The 17,018-nt window shown below is 40.8% G+C and overlaps 1 protein-coding gene across 3 annotated transcripts; it reads left to right on the top strand.

The window, feature by feature from the left end:
* The first annotated feature begins 4,414 nt into the window (after window positions 1–4,414).
* MED7 (mediator complex subunit 7) lies at window positions 4,415–11,425 on the top strand. 3 transcript variants are annotated; one of them, XM_029217476.1, is made up of 2 exons: window positions 4,415–4,495; window positions 10,317–11,425. In XM_029217476.1, the coding sequence occupies exon 2, from the start codon at window positions 10,334–10,336 to the stop codon at window positions 11,033–11,035; it is 702 nt and encodes a 233-aa protein (XP_029073309.1). In that variant the 5' UTR covers window positions 4,415–4,495; window positions 10,317–10,333; the 3' UTR covers window positions 11,036–11,425. The 3 variants fall into 3 exon arrangements, with proteins under 3 accessions (XP_029073309.1, XP_029073310.1, XP_029073311.1); XM_029217477.1 differs by lacking the exon at window positions 4,415–4,495 and adding an exon at window positions 4,571–4,796 and having other exon boundaries at window positions 10,317–11,333; XM_029217478.1 differs by lacking the exon at window positions 4,415–4,495 and adding an exon at window positions 6,099–6,496 and having other exon boundaries at window positions 10,317–11,333.
* Window positions 11,426–17,018: the final 5,593 nt, after the last annotated feature.

Below are 17,018 nucleotides of genomic sequence, written 5' to 3'. Positions count from 1 at the left end.
AATATTCTATATCTTAATTCTGGTGGTGGTGGTTAGATGACAGTATATATTAATCAAAACTCATTGAACTGTTCACTTGAAGTTAATTTTACTGTACGTAACCTATACCTCAATAAACCTAACCTTAAAAAAATCGACAAGGTGGAGAAAAAGTGTGATTATTTCTGCTTGCCACTTAGGATCAAGTGATAAAAATGATGTTCTCTATAATGTGCCAAGCTCCTAAAACAGGCAAGATGCTAGTTATCATGTACTCCTGCCTGTTACTGCCCCCTCATCTCCTCCCACTCTCCCTTTGCTCGTTAGTTGTGGAGCACACAGGCTCCCTTCCTGTCTCTCTAACTCAGGAGGATCATGGCAGCCTCAGACTCTTTGCACTAGCTGTCTCCAAGATATTTGCACAGTCGACTCCTTCTCATCACTCATGTCTTAGCTCCAAAGACAGCTCCTAGAAGAGGCTACCTTGATCACCTTCTAGAAAGAAGCTACCTGCCAACCCACCTAACTACCGCATTATTGTGTATTATTTTTCTCCCGATAGCCCTTATCACTATTTGAAATTCTTATTTGCTTGCATGTTGTTGTCTGTGTCTCTCCATTAGAAGGCAAGGCTTTTGTCTGTCATTTTTACCATCTAGGGCAGTCTTTGGCACAGCAGATGCAATAAAGATTTGTTGAATGGATGTAGTCCTTGTTAAACTAGAGAAGACATCTTTTTTTTTTTGGCCACGCCACGCAGCACATGGGATGTAGGATCTTAGTTCCTCAACCAGGGATCGAACCTGTGCTCCCTGCAGTGGAAGCGTGGAGTCTTAACCACTGGACTGCCAGAGAAGTCCCTAGGGAAGGCATCTTTAAGGAATAAACTTCCTATTCAGATTCCGGAAGTATAGCCACCTAAACAAATGTTTATTATACACCATATTTTCACTAGTCCCTCCCATGATGTGACTTTCATACCATTATTCATTTGTAGTTTATTGTAAAGAACACTAGACTGAGAGTCAAGAGTCCCAAATTCTAGCCTTGATCCTGCCACTAACTAAAACACTGAAAATTTGGGTCCAAAATTCCATTTCTAGAAATTTGTATCAAGGAGAAAATTACAAACATATACACGTGCACCAGGAACCAGGATGCTCATCCAATGCATTCACAATAGCAAAGTTGGGAAGAAGATAATTTCGCACAATGGTTTTGGCTAAATATACCCTGGTTTATCCATCAATGTCACACTGTGAATTCATTTGAAAATGATGATTATTCAGTATTCATTTTGTTACTTATTCAATAGATGTACATGGAGTACTTGCCAATTTCAGGTACTGTTCTAGGTGCTGAGGATGTAGCAGTGAATGAAACAAAGGCCCTCTTCTCATGAATCTTGTATTTTAATGGGGAAGAAAGACAATGAAAATAAATCAACTACATAATATGATATCAGATGATAACACGTTCTGTGAAGGCAGGATAATGCATAGTAAGGGGATTGGGGACATTCCCCAAGAGAATGACTGGGGCATGCCACTTTATATAGAGTGACCACAGAACACCTCTCTGACCAGGTCACATTTGACCAGAGACCTGTATGAAGTGAGGAGGTGAGGCATGTGAATATCTGTGGAAACAGAGTTCCAGGCAAATGCAATGGGTCTAAGGCAGCAGTAGGCTTGAAAATTTCGAGGGAAAGAAATCCTGTAGCCGGAGAAGACTGAGCAGGGAAAAAAGTGGTAGGAAATATTATTATTGGAGAAGCAGCTAAGGACTAGATTTTGTAGTGCCTTATATAGGCCATGGTGAGGACATTAGATTTTATTATAAATGTGATGGAAAACCTTGGAGAACTTTGAATAGAGTGGTTAGATTTTTTTTTTAATTGGGGTATAGTTGCTTTACAGTGTTGTGTAAGTTTCTGCTGTACAGTGAAGTGAATCAGCTATATGTATACATGTATCACCTTTTTTTTGGATTTCCTTCCCATTTAGGTCACCACAGAGCATTGAGTAGAGTTCCCTGTGCTGTAGGTTCTCATTAGTTATCTATTTTACACATAGTAGTGTGTTATGTTGATCCCAATTCATCCCACCCCACCTTTCCCTCCATGGTGTCCATACTTTTGTTCTCTACGTCTGTGTCTCTACTTCCGCTTTGCGAATAGGTTCATCTGTACCATTTTTCTAGATTCCACATATATGCGTTATTATACAATATTTGTTCTTCTCTTTCTGACTTACTTCACTCTCTATGACAGTCTCTAGGTCCATCCACGTCTCTACAAATGACCCTGAGTAATATTGCATTCTATATATGTACCACATCTTGTTTATCCATTCATCTGTCAGTGGACATTTAGGTTGCTTCCATGTCCTGGCTATTGTAAATAGTGCTGCAATGAACATTGGGGTGTATGTGTGTTTTTGAATTACGGTTTTCTCAGGGTATATGCCCAGGAGTGGGATTGCTGGGTCATATGGTGATTCTATTTTTAGTTTTTTAAGGAACCTCCATAGTGTTCTCCATAGTGGCTTTATCAATTTGCCTTCCCACCAACAGTGTAAGAGGGTTCCCTTTTCTCCACACCCTCTCCAGCATATACTGTTTGTAGATTTTTTTGATGATGGCCATTCTGACCAGTGTGAGGTTATACTGCACTGTAGTTTTGATTTGCATTTCTCTAATAATTAGTGATGTTGAGCATCTTTTCAAGTGCTTCTTGGCCATCTGTATGTCTTCTTTGGAGAAATGTCTATTTAGGTCTTCCACCCCTTTTTTGATTGGGTTGTTCAGATCTGTCTTATATTTTAAGACAGTGTGGTAAATAGGCTAAGGAAGGACAAAAGTGGAAGCAAGGAAACTAGCCTATTTCATAAATCCAGGGGAGATTATGGTGGCATGGACTAGGACTGAGGCAGTGGAGATGGTGAAAATTAATTATATTTAGGACTTTTACTTATTCCCAAATAGAAGTAATACAAAAGGCCGGTATGGTAGTTTTGAATGGAGTACGAGAGAAAGAAGAGTAAAGGTGAACCTTTAGATTTGAGCCTTTGCAATTGAATAAAGATGTGGGATAAGAGGGTCTGAATGCAAAGGACAGGGTGTTTCCAGGCCATGGATAGCATCTGGGTATTATCACCTGGATGACATCCCACTAAGAACTGATAACTGACTCCTGGGGCAATTCAGAAGATCAAATGTGCCAAATGCTGCTGAGAGTAGAATAAGATGAGTACTAAGAATGCCCCCTGGAGGTCACAGTGTAGGTCACGTTGGTCTCAGTGAAGGGAGAAAAGCCTGACTGGGGTATGCTCAAGAGTGAACAGATTTCTTCAACAAATAAACTGATGGTGGGGGGTGGGGATTGAGGTGGAGGAAGGAAACTATAGATTAAAGGATAATTAAATGATACATCATCCAGTTACAAAGGGATGGACGTTATCGGATCCTCAGATAATTGGTATACAAATACTGACTTGATTTTGATGATATTAAATACTTATTAATTTATTTTAAAATGAGACAATGGTTCTCTGGTTCCACGAACAAACAAAACGAGTCCTTACTTTTTAGAAATGCTTGATGAACTGAAATAATGTCTATCGGTAGACAATTGTTGAAGTTGGGTGATGAATACACTATTCTCTCTACTTTCCTGTATGTTTGGGAACTCTCCGTAATTAGTTTAAAAAAAAATCAAATAATCTTAAAGAGTTAAAGTTGAGAACGTTTATCAGAATAACAACCTTATTTCTGTAAGCGCAACATGCTCTTGGAAGATTCCCATAAATTTAGAAATGTGTAACATTTCTTACGAAAATAACCTCCAAAAGAATTAAGTGTACTTTTTTTTTTTTACACTTGTAATTTGTTGCCTGGAAATAGAATCTGAATTCGTAAATGAAAATAAAAGTGAATAGATGGTAAAAAAAAAATGCAAATTAAGAATATATTATTGATTCTCAATCATGTTCACAAGTATTTCCAGATTACAAAATACTTAAACAGCGTATAGAGTCCAACCTCATATTTTTTAATGTTATTTTTGACAGTGGGGCTACAGTAGATATCATTTCTAAAAATATCTGCTTACTGTATTGTCTAACGTTTACGTAAGACGTATGGATGCCTCAATTTTAAGCGTTAAAAAAAAAAAAAGAAAAAGAAAGGAACGAGCTACCAGCTGCTGCTTTTATTGATACAAAGTACAGAAATCCTCCGTGGCTGCAAAAGCCGCAGCCGCAGCCAAAGTGCCAGAAGGCGGCAGGCTGCTCGCGGTCGGTGAGGGGGTGGGGGGGTTGGTGGGGGGGGGGGGGGTGCCGTGCGCAGGCGCAATAGCAAGCCATCGGTCAGAGGCGGGCCTAGAGCCTCGGTTAAAGGACAGCTATTTCAGCCAATCAAGGGACAGCGTCAGAGGCTTCTTCCTGGAAGAGGAGGTTGGAAGTTGGGTCTCGGCGGCGGTGGAGAAGGCAGCTACCAGTGTAAACCCGGGGCTGAGGTGAGTGGGCGGCGACGGTTTGGTGCTCCGTTCAGTGTGCATTTCTTCTTCCGGACCCCGCGACTTCCTCCGGGCGGGCTGGGAATGGGGGAGGCCTGGTGCGGCGTACGCTCGCCCGCTTTCCTTTCCCGCGTCCCTCGGGGAGCGCGGCCTCCCCGCCGCTCGCTGAGCCCCGGGGTGAACCGCTCGGCGGAAGGTGCCTTCCTTGCGGCGGGCTCTGGGCTTCCTTCGAGTGGGGAGGCCGAGCCTGGCCGGAGGTTGGCAGACCTCAGTTCTAGTCTCTCGCGGCTGGTTTGCTAAGGTGGGTGGCCTCGGCGAGTCCTTTGGCCTCTCCAGCCTTACGGGATAACCAGCCTTGCTCTTCCTCCTCAGGGAGCAGTCCTGAAATCAGAAGAATTAATGGGAGGCGGGGAAGGAGGTAGATGCCAAGCCTAATCATTAGATCATCTGGAGAGGTTTTAAAAACAACATACCAGCGGCCCCATTCACAGTAGACAAAACGAGTCAAAAGTCTGGGGATGGGACCCTAGAATACCTTTCTTTTTTTGGTGAAATACCGCAGAACGGAACAAACACTAGAAGGTGGATCTTGAGTCTGATAACCAGCTATGATTTTACTAAACAACCAGCTTGTTTTACTAAAAACCTCCATCGCCTTTGACAAGTTTAGTCTAGAGAAGTGATAGGGAGATAAACAGGATTTCTGTAATACGTCAGTTTCCTTTTGTACTGTTAGATGCTTCATAGTTTACTGATTTAAGGGAACTTGTACTGTGTACAGGAACCAAGGTTAAGAATTCCTGCTGTGCCATTTACTAGCCTTTTGATCTGGTTGCAGACACTTCCCCTTGGTGAGACAGACTTGGGATCCTCATCTCTAAAATGAAATTGAAAATACTACTTAACTCATAGAATTGGTTTGAAGATTAAGAGAGGATGTGAAACAATGGTACCTGTCACTTACTTGCCCTTTGGGGATTGGCAGCTAAAGTAGAGGATTACACATGGTGCTGGGAGGCACAAAACTGGGCTTCCAATCTAAAAAGGCTTGAGTGGGGTGAAACCTGGGCTGTCTGAAATTTATTTTGAAGTACCAGATCATTGCTAATTCTCTGATTTTGGTAATTATGTGGTTGTAAGAGAACATTCTTATTTGGGGGGATACCCACTGAAGTATTTGCGGGTACAGAGATGAGAGACCAATAAGGCAAATGAGGGAAAATGTTAACATTTGGAGAATCTGAGTGAAGAATATGGAATATTCTTTATACTATTCATATAGCTTTTCTGTAAGTCTGAATTGATGTTTTTGGAAGTTTTAAAGAGTTGATTATAACTATTTGCAACTCGTAAGTGTGTTGTAAATAAATGAAATGGTACACAGTATTTATAACCCTCCATCCCATGCACTTTCACCCCTTTTTTCTTAATGGCTGTGTTGTGTGTATATATAGACATTTTATCCAGCCCTCATATTGATGAAGTTATGGGCTGTTTCCAGCTTTTCCTGCTCTTTTCAAACAATGCTGCGTTAAACATCCTTAAACACACTTTTGTGTACTTGTACCAATATTTTTGTAGGATAAATTTCTAGAAATAGAATTGTTGAGTCACACAACATTGTTGATCAACTATACTCCAGTATAAAGTAAAAATTTAAAAAAAAGAATTGTTGTGTCAAAGAATATCAGCATTAAAAGTTTTGATACTGTCAGGTTAAATTCCAAATAAATATATTCGTTTCCTTTCCTGTCAGTTGTGTCTGAGGATTCCCCATATTCTCTTGGCGGTACTGGCCTGCCACCTGAGAGTGTTATATGGTGGCTGTCATGGTGTCTTCTGTGAGAGCTGAGGGGAATGGATGCTGTCCACCGCAGTAGGCTTCCCTGCAGGGCCAGAGGAGCTAAGAGCCTGCTTCTAAAATTGGGATGGCCACTCTGAAGAAACTGAGAGGAAGGAGAGTGTGACCTGTGCTGGAATCCAGGGCCTGCCACATAGAAGGTGTTCTAACATTTGTCAGATGATGTAGTATGTGAAATCTTGATACTCTGTTAGATGAAAAGAATCCTTTTTAAAATTTGCTTTTAACAGTGTGTCTGAATATTTTCCTGCCTTTATTGAGCATTTGCATTTTTCTCATCATCTTTTGCCTATTTTTCTATTATTTTTTAAAAATATATAGGGTTAAAAAAAACCTCTTTCAGTGGATCTTTATTGAGGATTTAGCACCTTCTAGGCATTGTTTAAGGCGCTGGAGGTAGAGTTGTGAATACGACAGGCAACTGCTGAAGTCATAGTGCTTTATCTTGTGGGGATGGAATCAGAAAATGTTTTTTAAAAATCAAAATTAAGTTTCTAATATTTGCCCTTGTTAGCTTGCAGGCATTCTTCTCCCAGAAAAATGGGATTGTCTTTTAATTTTGCTTATGATATATTTTCCTATATGGAATTTTTAGATTTATCTTTGGTAGTCAGATCTCTTGGTCTTTTGTAGTAACCTTAAAACATGTAGTTAGCTATTTGTCTGTTTTCCTTTATAGATTGTAAGCAACGCAAGGATGGAGGCCATGTTTATCCTTCAAAGATAGTATGATGTAGTGTTTGAGATCTTTAGGCTCTGGCTCCTTCCTTTACTCTGTGACTTTACGCAAGTGGATCAACTTTTGTGAGCCACGGTGATCTCATCTCTGAAATGGAAAGAGCACCCTTCTTTTCTCAGATTTCTCGCAACCATGAGAAAAGTATTTAGCACAGTGTCTGGCACATACTATGTACTCAAGTGTTATCTGTCATTATAATCATCATTGTCATATATTAGACAAACAGTAAATATTTGAAAGAGTAAATAAACATTAAAGATGTTTATACCTACTTCCAAATTCCCATTGATTTGAAGCCTTCTTGAAATGAATGGAGCTACCAACAAATACTAGAAGACAATATGCTAGGATATAAGGGAGAAGGAATGCGGTATGAGAATTAGGCTGGCTATTATATAGAAGAACTGTAGTGAAATCAAAAAGATCCCTGGGAAGCCATTGTATTCCAGGTAAGAGAGAATGGTGTCTTGATCAGAACTGATGAACTTGAGATAGTGAGATAGCGAAGTTTTGGGACTTGATAAATTTGGCAGTGATGGTGAGGAGAGGAGATTGGTAAAAAAGGAGGATTAAGATAACCTTTAGGTTTCTGGCTTGAAATACTAGGTGGATAATGGGGACATTTTACCGAAACAGGAAAGAGTAGAAGCTATGAGAAGAACAGGTTTAGGGTGTGTGTATTTATGGTAGATGGACTCAAAAGAACTTTCTTTTTTTCTTTTTTTTTTTAAGTTTGAATGCCCTGTGAGACATCCAGGAGCAGCCCAGACGCAGTCTGGACTGGAGATAAAAAGTCAAGAGTCAAGAAAAAAAGACAAATACTATATCACTTATATGTGGAATCTAAAAATAATACAAACGAATCTATGTACAAAACAGACTCACAGACGGAAAACAAACTTATGGTTGCCAAAGGGGAGAGGGAGAGAGAGAGGGGCAAATTAGGAGTATGGGATTAACGGACAAGCTACTATACATAAAATAGGTAAGCAGCAAGGATTTACTGTATAGCACAGGGAATTATATTCAATATCTTGTAATAACCTATAATGGAGTATAATCTGAAAAAAATAACTGAATCACTTTGCTGTACACCTGAAACTAACACAATATTGTACATCAAGTATACTTAAATTAAAAAAAAAAGTCAAGAGTCATAAATATAGACCAGGGTTTCTCCACTTTGGCACAATCTATTGACATTTTGGGCTGGATAATTCTTTGTTGCTGTGCATTGTATGTTTATAGCATTCCCAGCCTTTACTCATTAGAAGCCAGTAGCACCCCCTCCCTGGTTGTGGCAACTAAAGGTGTCTCCAGACCTTGCATATATCTTCTGGTTGGCAAAATGACACCTGGTTGAGAACCACGGATAGAAATGGTATTAAAAGCTATGGAATTGACTGAGATCATCCCAGGGAGAACATAAAACAGAGGCCTAAAACTAGTGGCCAGCAGACCACAAAGATTGTTGGAGATAAATATTTTTTGACCTCACGGTATTTGACAATTTCTGCAATTAATTGCCAGTATTTTTAAAAATTGAGAAATTTCACATAAAAATCTGGATTTTTTTTGCCCTTACTTGAAAACTCAAGACCAAGGAACAATGAATCTTCATTCACACATGAATGCTAGTGGCTGGAGGCTTTGAGGTCTGGCTTGGAGATGCTCAGTTCTCCTTCACTCTTTATGTTGCCTGCCTTTTCCCTTTGGGTTTTGAGTTTGTGAGTCTCTGAGGCATGCCAGCATTAAAATTTGGCTAGAGAAGGAGGGGCAGTAAAGGAGACTGAGAGGCAGCGGCCAGTGTGGTAGGAGGAAGACGTAAATGTAGCATCACAGAAGCTGAGGGAGAAGGGGAGTGTGTTGAAAAGGAAGAAAATGCTGCTGAGAGATTAAGATCAGCTTAGAAAAATGTCCATTGGATTTGGTCATGTGGTGATTGTTGATGGCCGTGATGAGCAGTTTTTGTGGAGGTAGGAGGTTGACGCCAGATCGGATAGTGATAAAAATGAATATGCAGAAGGCTAGTAAAGCAGTGAAGTGTGGGTTGATACAGTTAGAGTAACTCATCATGCCCATGGCCACTGACAGACTGATTCTCAGCAGCAGCCAGTTTTGGTGGAAACTCAGGGCTGCCCCACAGCTGTCCTTATTACCTCACAAATTCCAAGTATAAAACTGCCTCCAGTATATTGCTTGCTATCTCTCATGTTGGATGGTGTTATGTTATATCTTGAAAATCTGGTAAGATCCATCTAAGTGAGCACTCGGGATATTCTCATTTTATGATATACCTAAGCTTCAAATGGAGTAGATGGAGGTTATTGTGGCTATTGAAGGTATAGTTGAATTTGAAATTTCTGTAGTAGATGTAGAAAAGTTAATGAGTCTATAAAAAATTGTAGAGTATATTGTAGGAAAAAAGGGAATGGAATTGGATCACAGAAGCTCAGATGATGTGAGTTTGTCTGGAATATAGTAATTTTAATTTTGTCAGAGTGTTCCTTAGTTATAAGTGTTTGCTGTTGGAGATCAATCTATAATATAAAACGAGTGATTGTAACGTGAGATGGGAAGACAGCATGTGTAGTTTGGCTGTAGGGAGGGTAGAGAAGTGAGGCATAACTGGTGAGGGGTGTGGAATCCAGATGATTTAGTTTATAGATGAAAATACAGTTGATCCTTGAACAACCGGGAGGTTAGGGGCACCCACCCTCTGTGCAGTTGAAAATCTGAGTATAACTTAGAATTGACCTTTCGTATCTGCAGTTCCTTCATATTTGCGGTTCTGCATCTGAGGATTCAACCAACCATGGATCTTGTAGTACTCTAGTATTTACTATTGAAAAAAATCCACGTGTAAGTGGACCCGTGAAAGTTCAGACCTGTGTTGCTCAGGGGTCAAGTGTGTACTACAGTATATTTTTTGTGCCAATGAAAGTATTAAGTAGAGCAGGAAAAATACGATGATTGAGTATATATTGCTAATTAGAAAAGGATGCAGCCTTTCCCTGTTGTAAATGTTAGTTTTAGAGACTGGGGAGATCATTTTGTCCTGGGTGCCAAACTGCCAGGGGAGAAAAAGTAAAACGTTCTGTCATTAGTCGCTGAATGTGACAGGCTTGTTTTGTAGCTCCACTCTCAATCTTTGGTCTATTTCTGTGTGTGTGTGTGATTTTTTTTTTTCTTATTTTTTGTCTGATGGTCCATTTCTGTAGGTTCTTGATCTTCCACAATGGGTGAGCCACAGCAAGTAAGCGCCCTCCCACCCCCTCCGATGCAGTACATCAAGGAGTATACAGATGAAAATATTCAGGAAGGCCTCGCTCCCAAGCCTCCACCTCCAATAAAGGACAGTTATATGATGTTCGGCAACCAGTTCCAGTGTGATGATCTTATCATCCGCCCTTTAGAAAGTCAGGGTATCGAACGGCTTCATCCTATGCAGTTTGATCACAAGAAAGAACTGAGAAAACTCAATATGTCTATCCTTATTAATTTCTTAGACCTCTTAGATATCTTGATAAGGAGCCCTGGGAGTATAAAACGAGAAGAGAAGCTAGAAGATCTTAAGCTGCTTTTTGTACATGTGCATCATCTCATAAATGAATACCGACCCCACCAAGCAAGAGAGACCTTGAGAGTCATGATGGAGGTGCAGAAACGTCAACGCCTTGAGACAGCTGAGAGATTTCAGAAGCATCTGGAACGAGTCATTGAGATGATTCAGAATTGCTTGGCTTCTTTGCCTGATGATTTGCCCCATTCGGAAGCAGGGCTGAGAGTAAAAACTGAACCAATGGATGCTGATGATAGCAACAACTGTGCTGGACAGGATGAACAGCAAAGAGAAAATTCAGGTCATAGGAGAGATCAGATTATAGAGAAAGACGCTGCTTTGTGTGTCCTAATTGACGAAATGAATGAAAGACCGTGAAGGATGTTTCTTTTTCTTCTTTTTTTTTTTCGTTTCAGTAAATAGCATATATATTAGTGAATTCACTGTTAGAGAGCCTCAAAAGAGAGAGCACTAGAAGTCTTGCAAGCAGCTTGACTCTCCAACTTTCTCAATTGTTAGGCGTCACAGGCAGTTCATGTCATTTCACTTTATGGCAAGCCTAGGTAAATGAGTACGCCTACATTAAGAGTAATCACCTTAATAAAAGCAGTGTTTGCCTCTATTGTGTGGAACATCCCTGTTTTCGGAGTTGCAGTAAACTTTGAAGATATCCTCAGTAATAGTAGGTTTTCATCCCTGAAAAGTAGATTTGTCATTTGCTTTAAGAATGATAGATAATAAAGGATATCAAACTTTATAAATATGAAATTATGAAATCCTTAGATTTATTTCACTTAAAAATTTGGTTAATCTCTAAAAAAGAATAGTGTAACATGTTAGAGGAACCCTGGAGAGTTATAAAACAGCAGTTTATTTTTCCTCTGGGCTGCTCCTGCAACACTCTGTCTCAGCCTCTTGTCCCTATCCTGGATGGGTCCCAGAGCTTTTTTACAGTCACTAAGAAGTCCTTTGATCACTTTTAGTCACATTCATTTTAAGAATTAAAATGTCTGTAATTACCTATACATTTCCTAAACTCAGACTTGCTTAAGGCTGGAAGCCTGCCCTGGGAAGGGGCTTTGGTGGCAGAGACTGCTGGATGTCCGCCAGAGATTCTTGCACGCCTGAGATACGCTGCCCTGCTAGGGACTATGTTCCCCCCATTCCTCTTGCATCTCTGTGAGGCCATGTAACTGAGTTCTTACCAGTGGAATGTGGTGTAAAAATCCAGGCCTGCCCCATAAAAATTTCTCTTCTTATCTGCTGGTTTGATGGTCACACCCAGGAAAACTTTGGAAGCCACTTGAAGATGGCAAAAGTTCAATCATTTCGGGTCCTTGAAAGCGTGAAGACTAGGCCCTCCTTTCATTAACTCCACCCTCTCCCAGTCCCCATCCCCACCCCCACTGATGTGACTTCACCACGTGAATAAGAAGTCAACCTGTTTTGAGCACTGAGATTTCATTTCTGCACCTTCTCTTTTCTGTTCTCCAGCCTCTCTTCGGCAAAATCTTGATGGAGAGTGTGCCTTGTATCTGAGGGTGGCTGCCAGCCTTTCTCTTAATAAAGGCCAGTGGTTCTCAAGGCGTAGTCCTGGACCAGCAGCATTGGTATCACTTGGGGACTGGTTAGAAATGCAAATTCTCAGGTGCACCCCAGACATCTTAAATCGAACTCTAGGGGTGGGGCTCAACAAACTGTGGTTTAAAGAGCCCTCAGGTGATTCCCATGCAGGCTCAAGATTAAGAATCACTGATAATGGTAAGACCTTTTGCCAGATAAGCTGGCAAAGTCCAGTTTAAAGTGGCCACAGGCCAGTTCTATATGTGAAACATTCATGCATCCTTTTCTTTAAAAATCTGGGGAGTGTAGGCTGTTTCCAAGTAGATAACCCCTCTATTAGGCACTTAGTTGGCAAGTCTCATTTGTTTTTTCCTGATATGTGTTTGGTATAGATTTTTGGACTCCAGAGACTTCAGGAGACACTGTCCAGGCTCTCTCAAGCTTAAATTAAAGGGGGAGGGGAACCCCCTCATCTCCCGGTGGCGGGGCAAGGTAGACATTGCTCAACACTTGAGCGACTCTCCAAAGGAATCTCCTTTGTAAAGGAGACCTCAATATTTTTACAACCTTGAGGAGGGTTCTGGGCTAAGAGGTACAAAACCAATTTTTGGCTGCCTTACAATTCGTTGCATGGAAAAAACTAATTGAATCACATTATCACATCCTTAAGAGAGTCACGACATCATTTGTATATAATGTGTGTTTGTTGGAGAGAAGGATTAAGAGATTAAAATTTCACGTGGAATCTTAAATTCTGATCTTGGGAGAACCCGATCTTGTAGGTCTGTGGGTGGGACCTGGCATAAACTCTAAAGAATTCTGACGTGAACTCCTGGTATTATAATGGGTTGAAGGAGCACTAGTGGTCTGATAGTTGTTACAAATTTCAAAGTTTATATAGAGATTCAGTCTGTGAGGATGAAAATACATCTCTGCACACCTGGTCATAATGAATATTCCTGATAGATTGATTCCTCAAAGTGAAATATCTGGAAGAATAACCTGGGCAACTCTTGAGATTACCAATGCCTGGGCCCCAGACCACCAGGATTCTGGTTTCATTGTTCTGGGCTGGGGCCCTGGTATTGGTTTTAAGAAATCTGTAGATGACTCTACTGTGCAGTAGGATAAAGGAGGATTACATTAGTCAGTACTCTCTATTGAACTAGTTTAAGCAAAAGATGAATTTGTTGATACTGTGTTACATAAGTTAAACATCCAAACCATGAAGGACTGGGAGGGTCTCTAGGGCAACTGGGACTCAAACCTGATCCAGAACCCTCTGTCTCTCCTTTCTGGCTTTTCTGTTAGCTTCATTCTCTACAAACCAAATTCTTTGATGGTACGGGTGCAGAACATGGCTGCTAACGATTCCCAAGTGTTAGGTCTTTCTATACCACTCTCTGGGAGTTGTCTCTCAAAAATGGAAAAAAAAAAAAAAGGTGAAAGGCTAATTAACCAGTTCGGAGGGAGGAGTTAGGGGTGGCACACCTGATTCCAACTGGGCCATTCAGCTGGGGGCAGATTCTGTAAGAATCTGACAGACCCCAGCATGTCAGTGTTGGGGAGGAGGAGGTCCACCCCTCCCTTTAAATTCATTTATTCCTTGCATTCATTTAGTGGATGTTGTGTTCCTCTCTATTCCTGATACTGGTTTAGTTGCTGGGGGTATGAGGAGTGGGAAGGAAAATGGAAGAAAGATAAACAGGAAAACAAATAGGTTAATTTTTGAAGGTATAAGTTCTTGCTTTAACCATTCAGCCATTATAACAGAAGACTCTTGCTTCCAATTATATTCCTATTTCCTGCTCAAAATGCCTTGTCCACATTATCTTTTCTTTTCAAGTTATGTTTCTATGTTCACAGTTGTTAAGGGTGTTGGAAGGCCATTTCAACTGTGCTGTGTTGTATTTGAGAGAAAAGACGTGTCCTGGGTCCTGAGGTCACAGGAAACAGCAAGTGCAAGTGTCTCATGAGACAACTAAAAGTTGGCATGATTTGGGGGAAAAGGCTATTATGGCCACAGCATAGGGAGGGAGGAGGCTGGAGCTAGAGAAGCAGATGGAGGTCAGGTTACAGGACTTAGAAGGCCAAGGGAAGGAGTTTGTTATATCCTAAATCTGACGGGAAGTGTTGGAGAGAGAGAAATTTCCCCCTCCACCCCTCTCGAGTTCTTGTGGTTGGACTAATACTAAAATTGACGCAAGACAAATTAACAGAAGAGACATTTTAATTCTTATACAGGGAGGTCTCATAGAAATGGGACCTAAGAAGTAGCCAAAGCATATATACTCTTTAGACAAACACTGAATTTCTGAGGAATTGACAGGACAAAGAAACTTAGGTTTTGGGTGCTCAATTAGTGAAGAATCTAAACAATTTGGGCTTGGGGTAGTAAATTAAAGAAGTAACGAGGTTTGTTATAGGCTTCTTGGCTGAAATTCCTTCTCCCAGGCAATAAGGGTGTCCTTTTACCTTTACTGCAGGGAGTGCACCTTTCATGGGAGAGGTATATTTTTTGCTTTGGGGGAAACAGAAAGTGGGGGTCAGAGTGTCCCTCTTGCATTGGCCATTTCTTAGTTCAGTATGCCTTTGTAGCATATTTTGGGGCAGCCTGCTAGCACTTTGTTGGCACTGTTCTAATCACTTTATGTATAAAAAGCCATTTTTATCCTCAAAACAACCCATTGAAATCATTATGATTCTTACACCTATGTTACAGATGAGGAAGCAGAGGCTCAGAGAGGTGTCATTTACCCAAGGTCACCAAGCTAGTGAGTGGCAAAGCCTGGATTGAAACATTCTAGTTTCAAAGCCTAAGCACTCAACCTTCATACTCTGTCACCTCTCTACTGCATCATATAGTTAATAAATCATAGGTAATAAATGGAGTCGAGTGGAATCTGATATTTTGACCCTAAAATCCATACTCTTTTTTTTTTTTTTCAGTATGCGGGCCTCTCACTGTTGTGGCCTCTCCCGTTGTGGAACCTGGACGCGCAGGCTCAGCGGCCATGGCTCACGGGCCCAGCCGCTCTGCGGCATGTGGGATCTTCCCAGACCGGGGCACGAACCCGTGTCCCTTGCATCGGCAGGCGGACTCTCAACCACTGTGCCACCAGGGAAGTCCCTAAAATCCATACTCTTATACACTACATGATACTGGACTGAGGAAGGAGATTTGTAGACAGATTATGAGCTCCCTTTGAACATTTTAAAGCATTTTTGTTAGAATTCTGCTGCTATCTTAAGGAGATGCTGTGCGTATAGCACTAAACTTCCTAAAACTCCCGCTTAGTAGATATCACCCCCACTTTATGAAAGTGGGGGTCAGTTCTGTGGTTTGCTCAGGTGGTGTTTCCAGATTAGAATCTAGGTCAGGAGTCAACAAACTTTTTCTGTAAACAGCCAGTTAGTAAATATTTTAGGCATTATAAGTACTCTCTTATATGGTACAAAGGGAGCCATAGAAAATATGTAAACAAATGAGCACAGCTGTGTTCCAGCTTTAGATATGGACATTGAAACCTGAATTTAAATAATTTTCATGTTATGAAATATTATTATTTTGATTTTTTTCCCAATCATTTAAACATGTTAAAATAATTCTTAGCCTGTGGACTTTACAAAAAACAGGCAGCCAAATGAATTCGGCCAGAGGTTCTAATCTAGGTGATTGGATTCTAAACCCTGGAGTGTTTTCACAAAACCACTTAATAACCACAAAATAAAAATTACAGGTTTGTTCTAGGGCCTAAGTGAGATTATGGCTCCAAAGCACTAAACCTAATTTCTGGTAGTTAGTAAGCTTTCAAAGGTTAATTGGTACCTTCCCCGCTAAGTCTTTTGCATTTGGCATTTAGAATCAAAGATTTAGGAACTGGTTTCAAACTGTAATGCGATGAGTCTAACAGTAAGTGGCAGTCTTACCTCAAGTTTAGAAGCTGCAGCCAGGTGGCAGAGGAGATTAAGGTGGAGAAACTCACAGGTGCTGCTTGTAATACTGAGCTTTTTATTCAACAAGTGAGACTTGCTGCTTGTGTCTGACTGTGGCCTACAGACTCTTTTCTGATGGAGAGAATAGGGTGTAAATTTGTCAAAATAACCAGTACTATGTTGCAAATAAGAGATTTTTGGTTAGAGCTTTTCTCCCAGGACTGCCTGGACAAGACCTGAGGAAGACCTCAGGCACTGTTGGTTAGTTCTGAGTACATGAGGACAGTAAGATGCTTCTCATATCTGCTTAGCACCAAGTTCTGTGAAGCTGCTGGTTCCCTGCCCCTGCTCTAGGTTTGGAGTAAGGGAAGACATTGAAAGGATGGGTGTCAGGTGGGGTGATGTGGCTGGCTAGGAATGCATTGTATCATAACTATAAGGAAAGATGCCTTTGGGGTCTTTATTGATTTTCACAATTATTCAGTCATTCAACAAACCTGAAGATCTATGAATACCATCGTTAAGAGCCATTAAGAATGAGAGTACTGATGTGGAAATACATTCTATATATAACAGAAGTTGCTGGGTATAGGCTGAGTCCATATTTGTGTCTCTCTGTCTCTCCATACCCAAATTGGAAAAATATATTAAAAAATATTTTATGGATGAGGAAATTGAGACTCAAAAATGTAACTTGCTACACACCGAGGACACTTGGGCTAGTAAATGGCTGTTAAAACTCAGATTTAAAAGAAAAGAAACAGAAAAAGAGTAATGCGTGGTAGAATTTGGGCTCCTATGTTTACTAGTACTTTCGCCTTGGTTTGACCTGTTAACCTCCATGACACTCGATTTGCTTAAC

The sequence above is a fragment of the Monodon monoceros genome, unplaced genomic scaffold (genome assembly GCF_005190385.1).
Source record: "Monodon monoceros isolate NGI ecotype Baffin Bay Population unplaced genomic scaffold, NGI_Narwhal_1 Super_Scaffold_12, whole genome shotgun sequence".
NCBI lineage: Eukaryota > Metazoa > Chordata > Mammalia > Artiodactyla > Monodontidae > Monodon > Monodon monoceros.
Note: the sequence above shows the minus strand (reverse complement) of the source record. Positions and strands in the feature narration are given on the sequence as shown.